This window comes from Cavia porcellus, unplaced genomic scaffold, assembly GCF_034190915.1.
Source record: "Cavia porcellus strain 051 isolate PalLab524CR breed Dunkin Hartley unplaced genomic scaffold, mCavPor4.1 scaffold_6, whole genome shotgun sequence".
Classification (NCBI taxonomy): Eukaryota; Metazoa; Chordata; class Mammalia; order Rodentia; family Caviidae; genus Cavia; species Cavia porcellus.
In genome coordinates, this window is record NW_026947489.1 from 105389393 (window position 1) to 105409971 (window position 20579).

Below are 20579 nucleotides of genomic sequence, written 5' to 3' on the forward strand. Positions count from 1 at the left end.
AAAGAGCTTCAGCAGGAGCTGCCCAGAGAAAAAGTATTGGCTCCTTTGGAGTGATGGAAAACATTCAAATCAAGCGTCAACCCAAAAACAAACAAACAAAAAACCCCGATCTGTTTTGAAGAGCGGGACTCATATGTTACAGTCTTACCAGGTCTGTGCTTCAATGATAATGGAAATTAAAACTGAGGCATTCAGCAAGAATTTACAAGGAAAAATAGGTTTAATTGGAAAATAAGAGAAAACGAAGGGAGTACAGCACAGCTCAGACAAAGATCAAGCCGGCCCGGAACACAGTACATGTGCTGCCAAAACAAGAACATGGTGCCCTAACAAAGAAAGTAAAAGAAAATAGGGAAGGAGCTGTGGTGAAAGACTGGGGTCGGGTCGATCATGATCTCATTCCTGGTTTCCTAACTCCAGAAAAATCTCTTGCTGGGGTGGTGGTGGTGTGTTCTGTTTCCATGACATGACTGTTTCCATTTGGGGAGTCTCAGTCCTGCGGGGCTATTTTGGAATCCAAGGTGACTACAGGTTTAGGACAATGGAGACTTCTGGGTATAGTTGAATATCCCTGTAAACTTTACCTTGTGCAATCCCAGCATTTGGAAGGTTGATGCAGAAGGATCTGAGTTTAAGGCCATCCTGGGCATCTGAAATGAATGACACATCTCAAATAAAGAAGTAGAAATGGCAAATAAATATTTGGAAAACTATTCAACATCACTGGTCATTGAGAGATGCAACTTAAAACAATGTTGAGATTCCATCGTACTCCAGAAAGAATGGCTACTATCAAAAAATCAGCCAATAACAAATGTTGACAGGGCTGTGGGAGAAAAGGAACCCTTTTCCATTGTTGGTGGGAGCGTAGACCACTGGTGCAACCACTGTGGAGAGCAGTGTGCAGAGTCCTCAAAAAACTAAAACTAGAGGCTCCATTTGATCCAGCTATTCTCCTTCTGGGTATCTCCTGAAAGAATTAAAAGCATCAAACACAACAATGTATGTATGCACATCCATGTTGATAGCAGCACTTTTGTAATAGTTAAATCTTGGAAACAGGCCAAATGCCCATCAACCAATGGATAAAAAAGATGCAGCTTTTAAAAAATATAATAGAGTACTACTATGCCATAAAGAAGAATAAACTTGAGACATCTGTATCTAAATAGATACACCTTGAGACTATAATCTCAAGTGAAATAAACTAGACATAGGTGTAAATATCACATTGTTTCCCTGGTGTGAGGAACTGAAAGTGTAAATAAGGACCAAAATGTATAATAAATATTGGGAAATGGGAAGGAAATGTTCAAATGAGAAGGTGAAGAAGAGAGGGAAAGGGGGAAAAAGGGACAAGAAAAATAATAAAGAAAAAATAGAAACAAAACTTTTGTAAATAAGGGAAAGAGGAGTTGCAGGGAAGGAAGGGAAATGAGAAAAAAAGAAGCAAGATGTATCACATACAGGTATAAATTCCCAATGATGAATGTGATCATTATGTATATCCAAAATGTAAAAAAAAATTTAAAAATCCAAAATAAATAAATAAAACCAGCCTGGGCTATACAAAGCAATATCTTGTTTCAAAAAACCAAAACAGGGAACAAAATTTTTAAAAACTTGGTGCCTTCAGTCTCGAAGAGGGATGGAGATAGGTTATATGGATTTGGGATGAATCATTTTTGTCAACTTGTAGACATCAAATGACTGACATATCTATCTGCATAGCTGAGAAAGGATAGCTTTACACATGAAGGTCACACAAAGCTTTACACATGAAGGTCAAGGTTATTTCTTTCTTTTTTGTTTTTCTGAAATGGTTTCACTATGCATTTCAGGCTAGCCCTTGAGCTCACTTTGTAACCGAGGCTGGTCTCCAATTCACAAGGATCCTCTTGCTTCAACCTTCTGAGTGCTGGGATTAGAAATGTGTGGCACCATGCCAGGCTATGAAGGTCAAATTTTGTTCTGCTTTTATTTATCAGGCATCTGTAGGCCTAAGTGGAGAATCACTGTTTCTTAGGAAAAACTGTTTTTAAGTCCCTGACTTTTTAATGAGTAGTAGGATAAGGGCCCAGGAGTTTGTTGGTCCTCTGCCCCACCTATTGTGGTTCCTGTGTCACTCTGATCTGTGTTCTTGAACCAAGGAGAGGGGAGTCTGAGTAGGTGTGGTGATGCCGAAGGTTTCAAAATGGGACTAGCAATGGAGTCATAACCCAGGACACACTTGCTTTTAGTGACAAAGAAGTTGAGACAAAGGGAGACATTTAGGAGAAGAAATCAAGTAAACAGGTTGAAACCAAGCCCTACTCTTAGGAACTGACTGCAGAGGCCTGCTTGCTTACAGTGTACAGTACATGAAAACCTCATGCCCCTCAAAAGGGGGCAGAGCCCCTTTTGAGACTAGTGCGGCTAGTCTCAAGCTAGTGAGACTAGTGTGGCTGTAGGCGTCCTAGGAGGGCAGGGTACCCAGCAACATCCCCACCTCATTTTGGTTAGCGTTTGGTATTCATAACTTTTTCACACCTATCTATGAATGTGCCCAAACCCACTGAAGTGTACTCTGAGCCAGTAAAGGTGGGGTGTAGGCCTGTAAATGATCTTGACCGAGGGGCTGCTGGCCTCTGCCTGGCTACTGCGGCATGCACTTGGCCACCTAGGGTGGGGCAGGCCGCCAGATCCCAGAGGCCTGCATGAGCATTGAGGGGCATGGGGCGCCGTCTGGCACCCTCACTTCCCTGGAGCCCGGTGCAAGCCATGCGGTAGTGCCCTAAGTGAGCCTGCGCTGACCAATTTCAGAGCTCCACAAATGAAAAGTGTGGAGCTCTTCAGTACTCCTTGGATTCCATTTTTGTATTGTTTACACCCAGAGAAACAGGCAGAGAAATGTTGGTGACTCTGTGCCCAGCTCTTTCCTGCCAACGCTTTGCCCAATGGGGGACGCCTCTGCAGGGGCCTCCCCCGGAGTAAGAGGATCGGACCCTCCCAGGGCTTGGAAGGTGGCCTCTGGAGGCTGCAGGTTGTAAGTAGCAGGTGAGAGAGTCAGGATGTGGGGCTCCCGGGAAAGGGACCCAGACAGGCAGTGTGCAAAGAAGCGGTGGGTTCCAGCCGGGGACAGCAGGCGTGGCCTGGTTCTTTTTCTGGTGGCGCTTTGTAAAAGTATAGTTGCTAGGAGAGGAAAGAGAACCGGTGCAGCACTCAGAAGACAGTGGTCCTGGGGTTTCTCCTGGGGGCTGCGGGCAGGAGGCACAAGTGTCCCTGCCCTGCTGCAAGACCCCCATTCCAGCCACCTGCTGTGAGGGTGCTGCCTGGCCTGGTGAGGATTCTTTCTGCAGGGCCTGGGGCTGGGAAGGTGAGGGACAGTCAGAAAGAGGGCAGAAGGCAGGTTCCTGGGGTGCCCACCTGACTCACCTGGAGGTGCTGCCTCTGCTGGCATAGAGCGAAGGTAAAGGCAGGTGGTGCTACTGCTGCCTACGAGTTCCCTGGGCACCTTTGGACCCAACTTCCCTTCTCACCCTGAGTTCTCCAGATGGATGCCACTCTAACTAGGAGGAGTGGGTCAGGTGGCTCCCTTGGTAGAAGAAGAAGGAAAAGGTCCAGGGTCCACTAGAAAAGAGCAGGGTGTGGTAGCACATAATCCCATCTCTTAAGAGGCTGAGGCAAGAGGATTGCTGGGAGTTTGAGCCCAGTCTGGGCTACAAAGTGAGTTCAAGGCCAGCCTGAACTACATAGGGAGACTCTGTCTTAAAAAAAAAAAAGTAGGAGCCCCAGGTACTCTGACCAGGAAGGGCAAAGCAGCTGTGCCCATGACCAGCTCAGGACACTACCTGGAGGCCTCAGCATACCATCACATCCTCCCAGCCACATTCCAGAGGAGAGACAAACCCTTGACTGAGCCTGGGGAAAATAAGGTTTAAATACTGTAATATGAAAATAAGCTAAGTCAAAAAGAGAGTTTATGAAGGCGGTCCATATTTGAGGTAGGAAATTTGAAAGAAGTGGAATAATATAAAGAGGGAAACAACATTCTACCACCCTACAATTCACATTGTTAAGCAAAGATAACATGCAAATATGTATCTACATTTCCAGCATCTTAACTTCATTGCATTAAAGTTTTAGAAATTTATACAGTACAAGTTTGTAAATTTTTTTTTGTACCAGGGATTGAACTCATGACTGCATGCCAGGCAAGTGTTTACCAATAAACTACTTCCCTAGTCCCGAATGCCTACTTTTGGATGGCTGGTAATGTACAATTTGTTCAGACATTTTTCTACCCTTGAAGATTTTTTTTCTTTTTGAGACAGGGTCTCACTGTGTTGCCCAGGCTGGCCGTAGAGCTTGTAGAGATCTTCCTGCCTCAGCCTCCCATGTGCTGAGAGCATAGGCTGTAGCAACCGGCCACAGCTCTAGATGTTCCTGAGGGAAGGACAGTGAGAAGATGAGAAAATAAAGAAAAGAAAGGAAAGCCAAGGTCAGGTATCCTGACTCTCTTGATGGGAGAGAAGGGACTGTTCAACCATTGTAGCAGTTTTATTTATATACTTAGAAAGATGAACCCTGCTGCCTAGCAACTTGTTTGCCTGGCTGGCTTGGACCCCTTGCCTTCTTAGAGCTGTAACAGCTTGTTTAGGTGGCTAGTTTTGGGCTCTATGTGTTTTCAGGGCTGGCCTTACTTTAGTCCCACACATGTGATCAATCTCCAGCTTCAATGGCTCCCTACAATAGGTGTGGGTCTCCATGCCCGGCTTCTTGATGATCTAGGTGGTTTAGGGTTTTGGATGCAAAGGACATATTTATACATGTTTTTATTATTTTGAATTTTTTTCCTTTTAGGGAAGTTTACAAATGCTGTAATAAGATATTTCAGTATCAGCAGCACTAGGGCTTTGATGCTTTATGCAAGCTTGTTTTCTCCTTGGATGGCACAGGAGGCCCAAGCTGGCTTTGCATCCTTCCCTGAGTGTGGGAACTCAGAGGTGGGAGAGGCGGACAGTGCTGCCTGTGGCAAATGGAAATGAGGGGGAGAGGTATCTGGGTTTCTGTGGCAATAGAATTGGGAAAGCCCAGTAAAGTCATTCAAAAGTACAGGATGCAGGTGCTCCAAGCAGGGCTGAGTTTCTCTTGAGAGGGGAAGACTTGGGATGAGCTAGTGGGTGGTAGTGCAATAGAAATATAAATATAGTGTCCCCAGAAGGCTGGACTGGGGGCCATGAGAGATCCCTAATCAGGAGCAGGTGGGAAATATGTGGGCCTGCGTCTGAGTGACTCTGAAGCTTGACAACTCTCACTCAGCACTACTGAGGGTACAGGTGTCACAAATCCTTTACTTCCTTTCTTACCCTCAGACTTCTTTTCGATAAGGTGTGGTCATATAATTAGCCACATAAAGGGTGGGGTGCCTTTCATCTTTTCTCTCCTGCTGCCTGAAAAGTAGATGTGAGGCCTGGAGTTTGAGCAGCCATCTTAGACCATATGTGAGGCCAAGTGTTTAAGCAAGCTAAAAGGATTCTAAGCTGGATTTGGTGGCACACACCTATGACGCCAGCTACTTCAGAGCCTAGGGTGGGAGGATTGCAAGTTCGAGGCCAACTTGGCTTTGGCAATCTAGCAATTTAGTGAGACTTTGTCTCAAAAAATAAAAAAGCGTTAGGGTTATAACTCACTGCTCCCCAACTAAGTCCCCAATAACACACACACACACACACACACACACACACACACACACACACACTCTCATACCATGGGCATACCAGTCCTGGACTGCTGACTCCAGATTTCCTTACAGGTGGAATACACGAGCATGCTTCCTGTTTGGGTTCCATCTGTGTTTGCTCCACAGAGCTTTGTAGTCCTGTATGCCAGTTCCTTTCTTTACAGTTTTTCAACCACCCAGGGCCACAGGTGTCCTCTGGGACCACAGGCAGGCAAACAGAGGCCAAGGCCTGAACCCGGAGAGACAGGCCAACCAACGGTGAACCTCGACCTGGGTGCCCTATGGCACTCACACCTGCTGCTGCTCCGCCCCTAACACCCAAGTGCCCCAAACCCCTCACATCTGGGTGCAGTGCACCCCTTCCACACTTTGGGTGCCCTTATTCTTGTGGCCAAGCCATGATTTTTGGTGTCGGTGTCTGAGTCCTTAGCTTTCCAGCTGAGTCAAACCCTTCATTGCCCTGAACAAGCCAGTGTATCCCTGCCCAGTAAAGCTGCTTACTACATAGGTGGGTGCTCCACTCTTGCCTCCCTTACAGCCCTCACCACACTTGTTGTCCTGGGGTAGACTCACGGATTACTACTCCCTTTGGGTGCTGTCCCCTTTTCAGGTGATTCCATGCCTCCTCAGCCCCTGCCAGCAGCAACTGCCTTGAACAGGCTACAGGCCTGGGATAAGGGTGTCTTCACTGTCCGGAGACCTTTTCCCCCAGGGTCACTGGGCCAGGGCCACAGAAGGCACTTTCTCTCAGGGTTTCTCTCTCCTCTTGCCTGTTTCCCCTCTGGGAATGAAAAGGAGGTTGGGCTGGGTCTGAAGGAACTGAGGTGTGCCATTGTGGGTCTCTGTGAGGACTCCACACATCCTTTGTATCTCATCTGGACTGGGGCATCAGCACATTCCGGTTCCCACCTGACCCTCAGGAAGGGACTGTGCTGCAACCTCTGGCTCCTCCCTAGGACACCTGGGTGTGGCAAGGGGAGGGAAGGCAGGCTCTACAAGGAAGTAGCAAATAGCACCACCTGCACCTGGCAGACACTCTCAGAGGCTGGTGCCAGAACCACATCAGTCCCAGAGGAATCCTGTTTGGTGCAGTCAGCAGGCAGCCTGTGCCCAGCATGCAGGTGAGCCTGGTCTTCACAGACCCTCGTCTCTAGAGAGGCACTTTGGGGGTCCCAGCAGCCTGCCAGACAGAATAAGACCCTGGGCAGGATCCAAAATGGCTCTTCCCACTCCCTAGGGTTCTGGAGACCCCAAGGCTGTGCTACAGGGTTCCTGTGTGAGTCTTCCAGGTGGCTGGGGCCAACCTGCTGCTATCCCCTGCCTAGGCCCCTGAGGGGCTATGGATACCAGGTGTTGGTGCTCAAATGCCCAGGGCTGGAGGTCCTTCTCAGGCTGCAGGATGTTGAGTCTGCCATGCAGGGCAAAGAACTGGAGAGCACAGGAGACCTCCAGGAAGACAGGCTTTCTCCTCCCTGCCAGTGAAGGGGGTCACCTAGGTGGGGGCAGCACCTGGAAGCCCAGGAGGAGGAGGCACAGAGAGGAACTGAGTGAAACCAGCCCTCTCTCAGCACCAGCCTCCAGGTGTGGGCTGAGGCTGACTACTCCCTCTAGCTCTGCCATGACCAGCTGGTACCTGCTGCCTAGCCTGGTCCCAGGGTCCCCATCAGCCTCTGCCTCCCACGCTGGCCAGGAGAAACTGGGCTGGCCAGCCAGGTAGAAAGTAGCTCCTGCCAGAAACTCAGAGGCCTGGTGCTTCCTGCTAGGTTCCTTCTGTGGCTCCTCAGTGCTTCTGCTGAAGTTCAAGCTCCCCGGCTATCTGAGTAGCCTTCCCTGATCTGGCTTCTGGTTACTTTCCTTCTTTCCTTGTATGCTTTTGCAAAGCTGAAGTGCTGAGACTGAGTCACTAGGAGTTGTAACTGCCAAGTTCCCAAAGGTGCTGGAGACTTGAGTTCCTGACAATGCTAAGGACTGAGTTCCTGAGCGTGGCAACTTCCAAGTCCTCAGAGGTGCTGAGAGGTTGGTCACTAGAAGTAGTAACTACCAATTCTCAGAGGTGCTAAGGACTGAGTCCCTGGAGGTACTGAGAACAGAGTCCCAAACACCAGCTGTATCTTGCCTCTCAGGAACAGCCCACACACATTATTCTCTCCCAGGAATGCTGTCCTTACTGCTTGCCTGCTGCGAATCTCTTGCCCTCCAAGGCAGAGCTCTGGGCCACCACCCTTCAGCCCATGGTGTCTACTCATCAGGTGTAGAGCAAGCTGCCTCATCACCTGGGCAGAGGCAGGGAAGGGTGAGCTCACAGTGGTGCTGGACACTGGAGGGAGGCAGGACCCCTGGGGAGGGTGGGCAGAGGGCCTGGCTGGGGTGCAGCAGGTGGTGAGGGTGAACAAGGACATCTAGGGCTGGCTGTGACCTGTGGGACAAGGGTGCCTTAGGCAGCGGATGAGGCCTAGCTCAAGCTGTTGCTGAGGTGTGCATGCACATGCATACTGGAGGGCGGTCAGATTTGCATAGCTGGCCCTTCTGCCCACCCTGACCCAGAGCCAGCCGAGGGACAGTGGGAACAGGACACCCGGCACTGGTGCCCTGTGATGGGGGTGGCTGGAGATGCTCATCCCCTGGTCCCAGAGGTTACCCTCCTGAGACTCAGTCCCTGACACAATAGGTGCCTGGAAAGTTGGGTGGGTGGGGAGAGGCTACAGGAATTCCCATGGCTAGGTGTATGGCCCTGTCTACCCTCATCCTGCCTGTGCATGTCATTAGGTGATTTTGAAGTAGGAGTGATGTTACTTCATTCTGTAGATGAGGAAACTAAGGTTCAGGAGAGGGTTGGGAACATCAGAGCCAAGGCTAGTTGTTTGCTCAGGGTCTGCTGACGGCAAGGCTGGGACTAACATTCCAGGGCCCCTGGCTGAGGGGGGGATTGCCCTGTCCTGCCATGGGGCTCACATGGCTTCCTAGAGGAGCCTGATGGGCAGAGGTGTAGGGTCTTAGACACTGCCTGGAGTGGTCTCTGGCTGGAGGAGACAGCAGCTTCAGGTGGGCCACTTAGCCCTACTGGTGGAGGACCAAAACACCACACTGAGCAGCCAAAGGATCCGATTGGGGACCAGAGATATGGCTCTGGAGACAGATGGAGAGAGGGACAGATACTGATCCTAGAGGTGGGGCTGCTAGGCAGCAGAGTCAGGGATCTGACACTTGTCAGGGGGACCAGGAATGGCCAGGGGACTGCTCTCCTGGCTGTAGTGGCTACCCTTAGGTGGGTGTCCATGGCATTATCTGGAGGGCCTTTGTTCAGTGGCCCACATCAAGGCCTGCTAGGTGAGACCCATCACACCTCTCTGAGTCACCAGGCCCCATGGGAGACTGATATAGGTGTTTCATCCCCAAGCTGCACAGGGCCTTTGATGGGGAGGCCTCTCTGTGCCTTATTTCTGGGGCTGGCCAGGTATGGCCTCTAGGTTGTTCTCTGTCCCAGGCTCCTCTTTGGCCTGGTCCCCGAACTCCAGTCTGGTTTGGGTCCCCCTCACTTGTCTTGCAGTTTTGAACCGAAATGGGAAGTTCCCTCCCAGATCTCAAATTAAACTCATGAAGATCCATTTCACTCACCAGCTCAACCCATATAACACCTGCTAAGCCCCTCGGTGGGCAGGTGGGAGACACCAGAGCACCCGCCACCATCCTGTCTGGTTGAGACTTTGTCTCCTTTCCTGAGACCGTGGAGTGGTGCTCCCCCTTTCTGTACCTCTGACTGCAAGTTTTTCCCGCTCAAGGACAGGGGAAGTTTGGTTACTGCTGGCCACACCTGGGTACAGGTGTCTGTGTGCTGGAGGTGGCAGCTGGGGAGCCTGGGAATCTGGAGGAGAAGTGGAGGGAGAGGGAGCTGCACTCTGAGAGGGGACACCCAGGATGGCTGCAGGGACCCACAAAGGGTATCCATGTCACCCTGCCACTGATTGGATTGCTTTGTGGCTTATGTGATCCAGACAGGGTGGAAGTGGGCCAGACACAGGGCTGTCCTGGAGCCAGCACCTCTTGTGCAAGTTCAGGGAGTGGACAGGAAAAGAGGTGGACTTGGTACCAGGAAACCACAAACAGATTCCCAGGTAAATAACCATTGTTTCTGTGTAAGTGTGTCTGAGGCCATCACTGGGCTATGCATACACTAAAAGGCACCTGCTGAGCCAGGTGTGGTAGTTCAAGGGTCCTGGGTTCAATTCCAAGTACTGAATAAAAAAAAAAAAAGAAAAGCCAATTGCTATTTATCTAAAATTCAGATATGACTGGGTATCTTACTGGCAGCTGTGGAGGGCCAACTGGCTGGAGCAGTCAAGTGAGCCTTTCTGGAGGAGCTGGCAGGAATGTAGTTGAGAAGGACAGGAAATGCAGGTGAGGGACCTGCAAGAGCAAGGTCCTGGCTGTGGCATGATGTGGCGCAGGGTCACGGGCTTGGGCCACCATGTGGCTAGGAGACAGCTTTACTTTGGGAGGCAGGTGTCATGGTGATGAAGAAGCAGGGTTCCAGAGTGATCTGTCCCCTCCAACACCAGTGCACAGGGTTCCTGGGCTGACACTGGAGCTGCCAGCCAAGGTTCAGGCTGGGCCCTCATCCACGTGGAGCATAGATAGACTCTGTCTCCACAGCCAGTGCTGCTGGCTATAGCCTGCCCCTGCCCTGGGCCTCCCTGCCATCTAGGTCTCCCTGACTGCCCCCACTACGTTTGGAAAAAGCCTGCCTGGAGACTCCTCCTGCTGACCACTCCCTGCAGTGCACCCAGCACCCACAAGGATACCAACCACCAGAACTACAGGGCCCCACCCTGAGCCCTGCACAGTTTTGCAGCTCTGTCCACCTACACGTATTTCTGAAAAGTGAAGCTTTACTTGTTTGCTGCTTTTCACAATGTCGAAAGTATAATGTGCAGCAAGTAAGCACCTGAGTCTTGCTTTTTTAAAAAATAAATAATTATCTAGGATGGTTTTAGCTTTGGCAGAGTCAGCAAGGTTGTGTGCTGTCCCCTTGGCCTCTACCAGCTTCCCTTGATGACCATCTCATGAAGATGCTTACATAACCCAGCTGATCCCAGTCGCCAGCATTGCCCCTGTCTGCATCCTTTCCCCACCCTGTGAGGGTCCCTCTGTCCCCCTCCTAGTGACCTGACTCTGAATCTGGATGTCCTGATGTAGCCCTTTTGCCTCCCTTCTTGCTGTGAGGAAGAGGACTGGTTGGGGGGATGTGTCCTGTCTCCAGCATCCTATTAGGGCTGCTTGATGACACTGCGGGTAACCTTGGCCCACCTGACCTGGTCCGAGGGCCTATTGGGGTCTCCTCTGTGAAGTGACACAGTCTCCTGCCACATTCCTCTCTGGTCACAGATCCAGCCCACAGCAGAGGGGAGAAGTGGCTGGATCTGAAATTAACAGCAGCCACCTGAGGTCCTGCCACGTGCTTGGGGTCCTCAGGGATAGAGACATGCCCCACTTGCCTCCTCTGCCCTCACCTGGGCTGCCTCTTCCTGGGTTGAGCATATCTTGGGGTACCAGCCCCCTCCATGGCTTTAGGATTTCCACAGTGTTGATGTAAACATCAGTGTACGTGTCTGCGCTGTCAAGTGGAGGTCTAGGAGCCTAGTGGTGCAAAATGATCCCCAAGTTTGTGCTCCGCTGGTGTACTACCAGCAGTGTAGGCACACAGGGTCAAACCTGCACCTTTGTGACGCCCCAGGTCTGAGTTGCTTCATCCCCTCTCTGCTCACCAGCTCCCCTTCTGTGAAACTTGGCTGCACCTCCACCCATTGCAGAAAGAGGCTGTCTGTCCTGATAGCCAGCTTCTTCTCCAGCATGTGGACTGGTTGGTTATGAGGGTGGCCATCATCTGCTCCTGGCCATCCTTGGCCTTGCCTCCATGTGGACTTACTCATTTGCTGACTTATTTCTGACTCTCCTCTCAGCTTTGGGTGCGAGGTGTCCACACCTGTCCAGAAGTTGCAAGAAGAAACCAGTGAGGGGCTGTCTTAGTTACTTTTTACTTGTCGCTGAGAAAAATACCTGAAGCCCAAAGTTGGGAAAGGAAAGGTTTATTTCTTACAGTTTTTGGAGGTTTCAGTCCACATTCAGTTGGCTCCAAGGCAGGCGGGCATGGCTGGGCCACAGTTCATGGTGGCTGCAAACAGCAAGCTGGAACCAGCAAAGAGCAAGACACACCTTCTTCCTGCCATTACATCACATCCTGGCTCCACCCCTATGTGGGTGGAGCACTGACACCATCAATCTAAGCACTATGCAATGGACCATCACAAATGAACAATGCAAACTCATGAGGCCTGGGGGCCACAGACATAAACCATAACAGGGGCTTACCTACCTTCCCATCTTCTACCCCTTTGTCTGCCCTTTAGGATGAAGAGAGCTTCCAGGTCCTGGTGGGGACAGAAGGGGAGAGCTTCCCGCTGATGGAGATTGGAACTTGTGAGGTGGGTCTTCATGGCCTTCCTGGGGCATGGTCCAACCCTCTTCCACTCCTCAGTCCATACTCGTTCCTCCCAAGGTCCCTGCCCATCCCTGTCCCAAGCCCACCTGCCTCGGTCCTTGCCTTGTCTCACAAACTCCCTGCCCATGGCCTGGCCCTGTCCTCCATCCCTCTCCTTCTGGGTCTCTGCCTGGCCCACCCACGCTCCCTTTCCAGGCAGAGCCCTCTGAGCAGTGGGACTTCATTCTTGTGGCCAAGTACCACACAGAGTTGAGATTCAAGCAGGTTGAGCGCCAGAAGCAGTTCCTGGAGGAGCTCAAGAGCAAAGGCTTCCATGTCAAGGTGGTGATACCTGGCAGGGGGCAGGGCTAGGTCAGGGTGTGGAGAGGGGATGTTTCTAGTAGAAGACATGTGGCCCCAACTCCAGGTGAGAGAGGACCAGAAACGTGTGTTCTTTGGGATCCGAGCTGACAACAGGATCTTTGACTTGTACCGCACCCTCCTCATGGAGCCAGAGGTTCCTGCCTCGGGCGTGGAGCCAGCAACACCAACTACCACGAGGTGAGAAGCTCTGCCCAACCCATTCAGTCAAAGCAGAGCAGGAGGCCTCATGAGCTATTCACAACAGAACAGCCAGCACCTCGTGTGAGTAGGGCCTTATTCCTTGATAAGTGATAAGGACAGTCCTCTTTGCTTGGAGCATTCTGTATCCCCCAGGGCACAGGACCCAAGCCAGCTGAAAAAGGTGGGCAGGGTTGGAGAGTCCTAGACCCAGCTGTCCCTGCTGGACTCTGAGGCCTTCATCTCCACATAGGCAAGATAGCTCTAGAGGGCTGCAGAGTGTGCTGGGCACATGTGCAGTACTGGTGGGAGCACAGTTAGAGGGCGCTCTCGGCCAGGCCAAAGGGAGGGCTGCACACAGGGGTGCAGGGAGGACAGGAGACCTTGGCAGCCGTCACCCTGGAGGCCATGGCTAGGGCTGCGCAAGTGAGGGGAAGGATGGGAGAGTCGGGAAAGATCCCAGCTGACTTGGGCCCACTGAGGTCTCACAGGGCTGTCCTAACCTTGCTCTTGGGTTTCAGAATCCGAATTGTGAACTTCATCCTAAACAGCAAGACAGCATCCGGTGGTGAGAACAAATGGGCAGGTGGCTGGAGGGTGCCGACCCACACAACCCTTGCCCTACACTGCCCTCTGACATGAACTCTCATGACCCCTAGACACCTTCGAGGACTTGGTGAAAGATGGGGTCTTTGAGGACAAGTTCCCCCTACACAGGGTGAGAGATAAGCAGCCAGAAGGGGGCTGAGGACTGGACCCTAAGCAGGAAGTGCTCACCATCTGTCACCTACCCAGGGAGAGGAAGACCTGAAGATGAAGTGGGCCCAGTGGAGAAACATGTTCCAGGAGCAGCCAATTGATGCTATCAGGTAACAGTGCTCCCAAAAGACCACCTGTGCCTGCAAGAGATATATCCATAGCCCCTTGGGCACATCTGCCTTCCTGTGACCACACTTGTCCACCTGTGGGTACACCTGTATTCTCAAGGCGCAGCTGTCTATCCTCTGGGGCACCTATAACCCCATGGTACATATGTGGCAGCACAAACCCTTTATGCTACACACTCAGGCATGTGACCATTGGACCTGCTTCACTCCCTCTCTCTATGTGGCTACCTTCAGCCAGGTACTGGCCTCTGTGACAGCAGGCCTGGTACAGTGTGGCCCTGACAGGCCAGCTTGCCCACAGGGAATACTTTGGTGAGAAGGTGGCGCTGTACTTTGCCTGGCTCGGCTGGTATACCTACATGCTGGTGCCTGCTGCTGTGGTGGGCCTCATCGTCTTCTTGAGCGGGTTTGCCCTGTTCAACTCCAGCCAGATCAGGTGGGCTGGGGCCCAAGCCTAGGGAGGGCCAGACCCAGGGGAAAGCAAGGTAGGGTGTCTGGGAAGAGCCTGTGCCATACTTGTCCTGCCCCCAGCAAGGAGATCTGTGAGGCCCACGACATCTTCTTGTGTCCTATTGGCGACAGCGACAAATACCAACCGCTCTCAGTTACCTGCGTTTTTGCCAAGGTTTGCTGCTTGGGTCCCCAGGGCCCATCCCTGGGGAAATGATCCATCCCCGGAAGTAAACTCTCCCTGTTCTAGGGGTTCAGGCAGTGGCCAACCCAAAGCCCACCATACCCCTCTCTCTAGCTCACTCACTTCTTTGACAACGAGGGCACTGTGCTGTTTGCCATCTTCATGGCTCTGTGGGGTGAGTTGCTGCAGGTCCCCCAGAGCTGTGGGATGGTGGCCTGAGCTCCAAGTCACCTTCTCTTGCCATGACACCTCCACATTTCACTGTAGCCACTGTGTTTCTGGAGATCTGGAAGCGGCAGCGAGCCCGAGTTGTCCTGCACTGGGACCTGTATGGGTGGGACGAGGACCAGGTGAGGTAGAGCTATTGGCCAGGGTTGTCAGCTCTCAGTGTCCTGTGTCTGAGGGACATCTCCCCATTTCTGAAGGAATACTTCCCCATGTCCAAGGGGACATGTCTGTGTGTCAGAATCACATGTCCCCATGTCTGAGGCATGAGTCTCGTGTCTGAATGTCCGCATGAGGTGTGTGTCTCTATCTGAATAGTGTCCCTGTGCCCAAAGCATGCATTGTTTTCATGTCTGAGGCATGTGTCCATGTGACCTCTCTAGGAGGAAATGGCACTCGAGCTCATTAATTGCCCCGACTACAAGCTCCGGCGGCACCAGCACTCCTACCTGCGCAGCACCATTATCCTGGTTCTGTCTCTGCTCATGGTACACAGGGGATCATGGGAGCTGGATGCCACCTGTGCAGCCCTCTGTGCCTGACCACTGGACTCCTCTCTGTAGATCTGCTTCATGATTGGCATGGCACACATGCTGGTGGTGTACCGAGTACTGGCTGCTGCCCTCTTTAGCAACTTGGCCTGGCCCTTCCTGGGGGTGACCACAGCCATGGTGGCGATTGGGGCCGTGGTGCATTATGTGACCATCATCATCATGACCAAGGTGGGGACAGGGCAGGGAAGTGGTGGGGGTCCTTATAGCCTTGATGAATCCACTTGATGCTTTCTGCCCACAGGTCAATAAGTATGTGGCCCTGAAGCTTTGTGATTTTGGTGAGAGAACAGCCCTGCCCTTTCTGGGCTTGGGAGGTTTCATGGCTGTGATTCTTGGAGCTGCCATCAGAGACAGGCTTGGGATTCTGCCACAGTGGTCTGGAGAAGGCTAGGCTGGAGAATGACAGCCTCATCTCATTCCAGAGAAGCCCAGGACCTTCTCGGAGCGTGAAAGCAAGTTCACAGTCAAGTTCTTCACGCTGCAGTTCTTCGCCCACTTCTCTTCCCTCATCTACATCGCCTTTATCTTGGGCAGGTGTGCTGCTCCCTCACTGCCCTTTCCTGCTTGTCCCTCCTTCCCAGTGTCAGAATGTTCTTTCACATGTAAAGATAAGCCCTGTTCAGAACACACAAAAACCAGTACAGAGCGTGCCCCAGCCCTAGCTCCAGAGGTGACTCCCCTGTAGCTTGGCGTGTCTCCAGTGTCCTTGTGTGTCACAGACACCTGCTGGCCGAAGCGGGCCAGTCCTGCAAGTACACACACTGCTTTTATGAGAAACTTCCAGGGATGTCTGCATTGGAGGTGTCCTTCTAGCTCCATGCCAGAAATGCCAGGCTGAGTCCCCTGAGAAACCCGTGAGTTAAGGTCAGCTGACTCACAGTCTGCATACCACTGTGGGAGGGAGCCCCTTGCAGGGAGAGAGATGCAGTCATAGGGTCCAGGGATCAGTGGTACCCTCATCTTTTGGCACCTTGTCCTTCCTACCTCAAGCAACCCCTGGGTCTTCTGTAGGGGACAGCATTCTCAGTCTCAGCCTTTACGTGTTCTTTAGTTGGGTTCATGTTTTCTTCTCACAGGTCCCTCTTGTATTTCATCCTGATTATTTCACAATGCTTGCTAGTGTCTGTCTGTGACTAGAATTTTCTCAAGCACCATCCCTAGGGCTTTGGCTACACACCCAGAAGCCAGCTCTGCTTGGTGCTAGTTTTACAGCTGACCTGAGTGCCTGTCAGGGTTTATCCACTCAGCCTTTCAGTTCATTTATTTTTATTTTCCAATTATATAATGTATTTCCTAAAACAATAATGTTTTCCTTTGCAGATATGTTATAACTTGTTGGTTATACCTTGTATTTTTCTTGCCTATTTGCCAGTAATTCTAGCACCATATTAATTGTTATCATAAAGCTGGGTGTGGTGGCACATGTTTGTAATCCCAAGACGCTAAGAGGCTGAGATAGGAAGATCACAAGTTTAAGCCCAGTCTGAAAAACTTAGTGACTTAGTAAGACCGTGTTTGAGAAGATTAAGAAAAAGAAGAAGAAGAAAAAAAGCTATAGGGATGTAGCTCAGTACAATGGTCCTGGGTTCTCTCTCAGGCACTGCACTCCCTAAAATTATGATGAACATAATGAGGATGCTTCTAGGGTTTCATCAAACATGCACCTCGGTTTAAGATAGTTTATAGATATGTGTGTATGTATATTTTTGTATGTATTGTGTGCTCATATTTGCCATAGTAGGGGCCTTGCATGTACTAGCCAAGTGTTCCACCACTGAACTATACCTCCAGCTCTTTTATTTTTTTACACAGAGTCTTGATAAATTGCTCAGGCTCACCTTTGACTTCTGATCCTTCTGCCTCAGCCTTCTCAAGAGGCTGGGATTACAGGAGTATACCATCACATCTGGCTCAGCTAGTTTAGGTTTTCTGTCATGTACAGAAAATATATACAAAATTTTATACATGAAATAACTGTGTGTGGATGAGGAGGAGCTGAGGCCAGGCCCTGCTGACCTCCTGCAGACCACATCCTTGCCTGTGAGCAGCTATGGAGGCCGAGCAGCCCACCCAGTGTGCGATCCTCTGGAGTGGGTTTATCAGGTGTGGGCTGCTGCTGCTGTCTGTCATCTCTTTCCTGTCCCCTCCACCTCCGACTGCTGCAACCTCACCTGTGGGCAGGACATGGCCCCACCCCCTCTCAGGCCTCAGTTTCCTCCCTAGGATCAATGGTCACCCTGGGAAGTCCACGCGCCTAGCCGGGCTGTGGAAGCTGGAGGAGGTCAGTATAGCTTGAGGCTTGCTGCTTCGTCCCTGAGCGCCTCCAGACCTCCATGCTGACCCTCCCTGCCCCCTACAGTGCCACCTCAGCGGCTGCATGATGGACCTGTTTGTGCAGATGGCTATCATCATGGGCCTGAAGCAAACGCTCAGCAATTGTGTGGAGTACCTGCGCCCGTGAGCACCCCATACCCACCTGCTGCCTGCTCTGTCACCCACGCCTCCACCTATGCCCACCACTCTCCCTGCCCACAGGTGGTTTGCCTATAAGCAGAAAATGCTGTGGGCCTGCTGGGCCGGCGACCTCGAGCTCCAGGACTGGCAGCGAAACTATTGTCTGAACCCAGTAACCAGCTTCACCCTGTTCGACGAGTTCATGGAGATGAGTGCGTGGGGGATGGGTAGGGGCTGGCTCCTGGGCAGGTAGCCCCTGGAGCTGAGGCTGACAGGTATGTCCACCACAGTGATCCAGTATGGCTTCACTACCATCTTTGTGGCTGCCTTTCCCCTGGCCCCGCTGCTCGCGTTCTTCAGCAACGTGGTGGAAATCCGCCTGGATGCCATCAAGATGGTGCAGTTGCAGCGGCGGCTGGTGCCTCGCAAGGCCAAAGACATCGGTTGGTCAGGGCTCCACAAGGCAGTGGCCAGGGCCTGGGAGGGCACTGGCAGGATCCCCCTCCCCCACAGACAACACTCTCAGCCCAGTTCAGCCTGTGGACTCTGTCCCAGGAAAAGGCGGAAAGGCACCAGAATCTGGCAGAAGGATAGGCAACTTGTAAGTGGCCAGGCAGGGGAGCTGGACTCAGAGGGCATAGTAGACCCTGTGGTTGGGGGCAGGAACTGGAAGCAGGGGCCACAGGCACCTAGACCAGAACTTGGAGATAGATGGGAACAGGGAGCTCCATGTGAGGAGAGGGAGAGGTCTTGGTAGGGAACCAGCCTTGGGCACAGGTTTAGGGGTCCTGTTGTAGGGAGGAGCAGCCTGGTGGTGGCCCTAAGAGTTCAGGAAGATGGAGGCCGGGCATTTAAGTGCCCCTCCCTGTCCATGTCAGGGTGAAGGGGTGGCACAGAAAAGCTGAGTCCCTCCCATGCCTGTTTTGCCATGCCTGGGAATTTCCTAGTGCAGGACTCACTTCCTTTGGGTGCAACAGGGCGCTGTGAGCTGAGAGAGGACAGCCCCAGCCAGCCTTGGGGGTTCCTGTCCTGATCTGGCCACATCCATTTTCCCACTGCTGTGGCCTAGGCACATGGTTGCAGGTACTGGAGATCATCGGCGTGCTGGCGGTCATTGCAAATGGGATGGTTATTGCCTTCACATCTGAGTTCATCCCCCGAATGATTTACAAGTACCGTGACAGCCCATGCCGAAGGGAACCCCCTCAAAAAGTCGAGTAAGGACCCTGAGAAGCTGCCTATAGTTAAGGCCCGGGAACCCTGGCCCTCTTTCTTGAGAACAGCTGGATGCTGCTGGGGATACTTCCTGTCCTGCCCTTCTGACTCACAGACCCTGGCTGGAGCCCAGTTTAACCAAGTGGACTCCACTGGAAACTGAGGCTCTGCCAGAACAGCTATTCTCCTAAGTTGGACCCTTTGTACATATTCCACTCCTGGCACTGAGGAGGAAGGCAGAGCAGAACCAGATCCAGCTTCTTGGACTCCCCAGGGCCACTGTGTAACAGCCCAGAAATGTGCCCCTCAGCCCTCAGCCAGTGGTACCCTGAGGTCCCATGGCTTCCCCCTGTCCCCAGTGGCCATGTGTAGGGAAACTGAGGAGGTCAGCTGGGTTGTGGCCCATCCTGATTACCCCAGGAGATACATATTGGGTCCCAGGTAGCATCCTCAGGGCTGAGGCACTGTGTGCCCACCCTCCTGTTTCCTCCCCAGCTGCCTCACTGGCTATGTCAACCATAGCCTCTCAGTCTTCTTCACAAAGGATTTCCAGGACCCCAAGAAAATGCAGGCCTCAGGAAACTTGACAGAATGCAGGTTTGGACCCACCCCCACCCCCTGCCATGCAGCTTTCTGAGCTCCCGACTCCTGACCTCAGTACTTCCCTACCCCAGGTACCGAGACTACCGAAATCGTGACCCTAATGACAAGTACAACTTTACTGAGCAGTTCTGGCTCCTCCTGGCCATCCGTCTGGCTTTTGTCATCCTCTTCGAGGTAGGCAGAACTGGAAGGGGGTAGCTCATGTCAGTCCTCCCCCAGCACCAGACCCCTACAAGGTCTCAGCCTGATCTTGATGAGACTTTGGCTCTTTCCTCCAGCACGTTGCTTTATGCATCAAGGTCATTGCTGCATGGTTTGTTCCTGATGTCCCCCAGTTGGTGAAAAATAAGGTTCTGGAGGAGAAGTATGATGTGCTGCAGGAAAAGCTAAGGTAGGGAGACAGGGAGCTGGACTGGGGCAGCCTTAGGCTTGGGGGAGATGTGGGCTGTAATCCCTACAACTGCACTCTGCTTCCAGGTCCAGCTCCAAGAGCACAGATGTGTAGGTGGCCAGAAGCAGGCAGAGAAGCACTGGACACCAGGAGCCACCACCACCTGCACATCCAGTCTTGTTTGTGGCTGTGTGTGCACACATATGGAGCAGGGGCCTAAAAGAAGGCTTGTGTTTGTATGGGCTCCTGGGAGGCTCTTGGATATGAGAGTGGTGCTGTCCCTGGAAGGGTCTATGTACATGCAGATGCAAATGGAGGTGTCCTGGGAGGTCCTTGTCTATCATGGGGGTCATAGGAGTTCTAGGTGTATGTGGTGCATCTGTGAGCAGCACCTATATGCCTGTGGGCCTGTGCCATCTCACTTAGGACTCAGCCATGGTACAGCACCCCGACTTTACCTCTCGATCACTTTGATACCCACAGATTTGGGGGGGGTTACTCATGCAATCTCAGGCAGCAAAGTTGGCCCAAGTTTTCCAGGTCTCCTGGACTTTTCACCCCACTCTTGACTCTATCCCATCTTGCTGGTGCCACCTACTTCAAGCTCAGCATTTCAGCTGTCCCCGGAAGGGCCTAGATCCCCCAACCAAGCAGAACTTTCTGTAATAAAGTTAAACCTGTTTGCCTTGACTTTCTGAGCCTCAGCACAGTAGAGCTGTGCTCCTGGGGGTGATGTCTGCCTGAGCTAGAAGGAAACCAGTCCTTGAGGTTGGAAAGAGGGGATGTGGCAGCCCAGGCTACCCTGTCCTTTCTGTGCTGCTGGAGGGAGTTATGAATGGCAGAGGTCAGGCTAGGGTT

General features: G+C 52.0%; 1 protein-coding gene and 1 long non-coding RNA gene across 7 annotated transcripts; one reads left to right on the forward strand and one right to left on the reverse strand.

Annotated features, from left to right (window-relative positions):
* Positions 1-197: 197 nt before the first annotated feature.
* On the reverse strand, positions 198-15073 carry LOC111756239 (uncharacterized). 2 transcript variants are annotated; one of them, XR_002790709.2, is made up of 5 exons: positions 14403-15073; positions 11817-13657; positions 11485-11702; positions 585-650; positions 198-504 (listed from the first exon to the last, which is right to left on the reverse strand). It is a non-coding gene; the product is annotated as an uncharacterized LOC111756239 (long non-coding RNA). The 2 variants fall into 2 exon arrangements; XR_010048446.1 differs by having other exon boundaries at positions 198-650.
* Positions 6728-20411, forward strand: Ano9 (anoctamin 9). 5 transcript variants are annotated; one of them, XM_063251997.1, is made up of 26 exons: positions 6747-6843; positions 7876-8015; positions 9715-9834; positions 12127-12201; positions 12414-12539; positions 12625-12758; positions 13280-13326; positions 13418-13476; positions 13554-13627; positions 13947-14081; positions 14177-14270; positions 14394-14454; positions 14547-14629; positions 14888-14992; positions 15068-15226; positions 15300-15336; positions 15481-15592; positions 17282-17339; positions 17418-17515; positions 17594-17724; positions 17803-17955; positions 18582-18729; positions 19223-19324; positions 19402-19504; positions 19609-19721; positions 19808-20411. In XM_063251997.1, exons 2-26 carry the CDS (start codon positions 7878-7880, stop codon positions 19833-19835), a joined length of 2493 nt encoding a protein of 830 aa, XP_063108067.1. In that variant the 5' UTR covers positions 6747-6843; positions 7876-7877; the 3' UTR covers positions 19836-20411. The 5 variants fall into 5 exon arrangements, with proteins under 5 accessions (XP_013006099.1, XP_063108067.1, XP_063108068.1 ...); XM_063251998.1 differs by lacking the exon at positions 19223-19324; XM_063251999.1 differs by lacking the exon at positions 7876-8015 and having other exon boundaries at positions 6823-6843.
* Positions 20412-20579: the final 168 nt, after the last annotated feature.

Bases quoted from the DNA above. Each gene is read 5' to 3' on its own strand.
- Ano9 (XM_063251997.1), top strand. From the start codon at position 7,878: ATGCTGTCCTTACTGCTTGCCTGCTGCGAATCTCTTGCCCTCCAAGGC. The intron at 9,835-12,126 runs GTAAATAACCAT...TCTGCCCTTTAG, and splicing joins AACCACAAACAGATTCCCAG to GATGAAGAGAGCTTCCAGGT. The intron at 19,505-19,608 runs GTAGGCAGAACT...TCTTTCCTCCAG, and splicing joins CTTTTGTCATCCTCTTCGAG to CACGTTGCTTTATGCATCAA.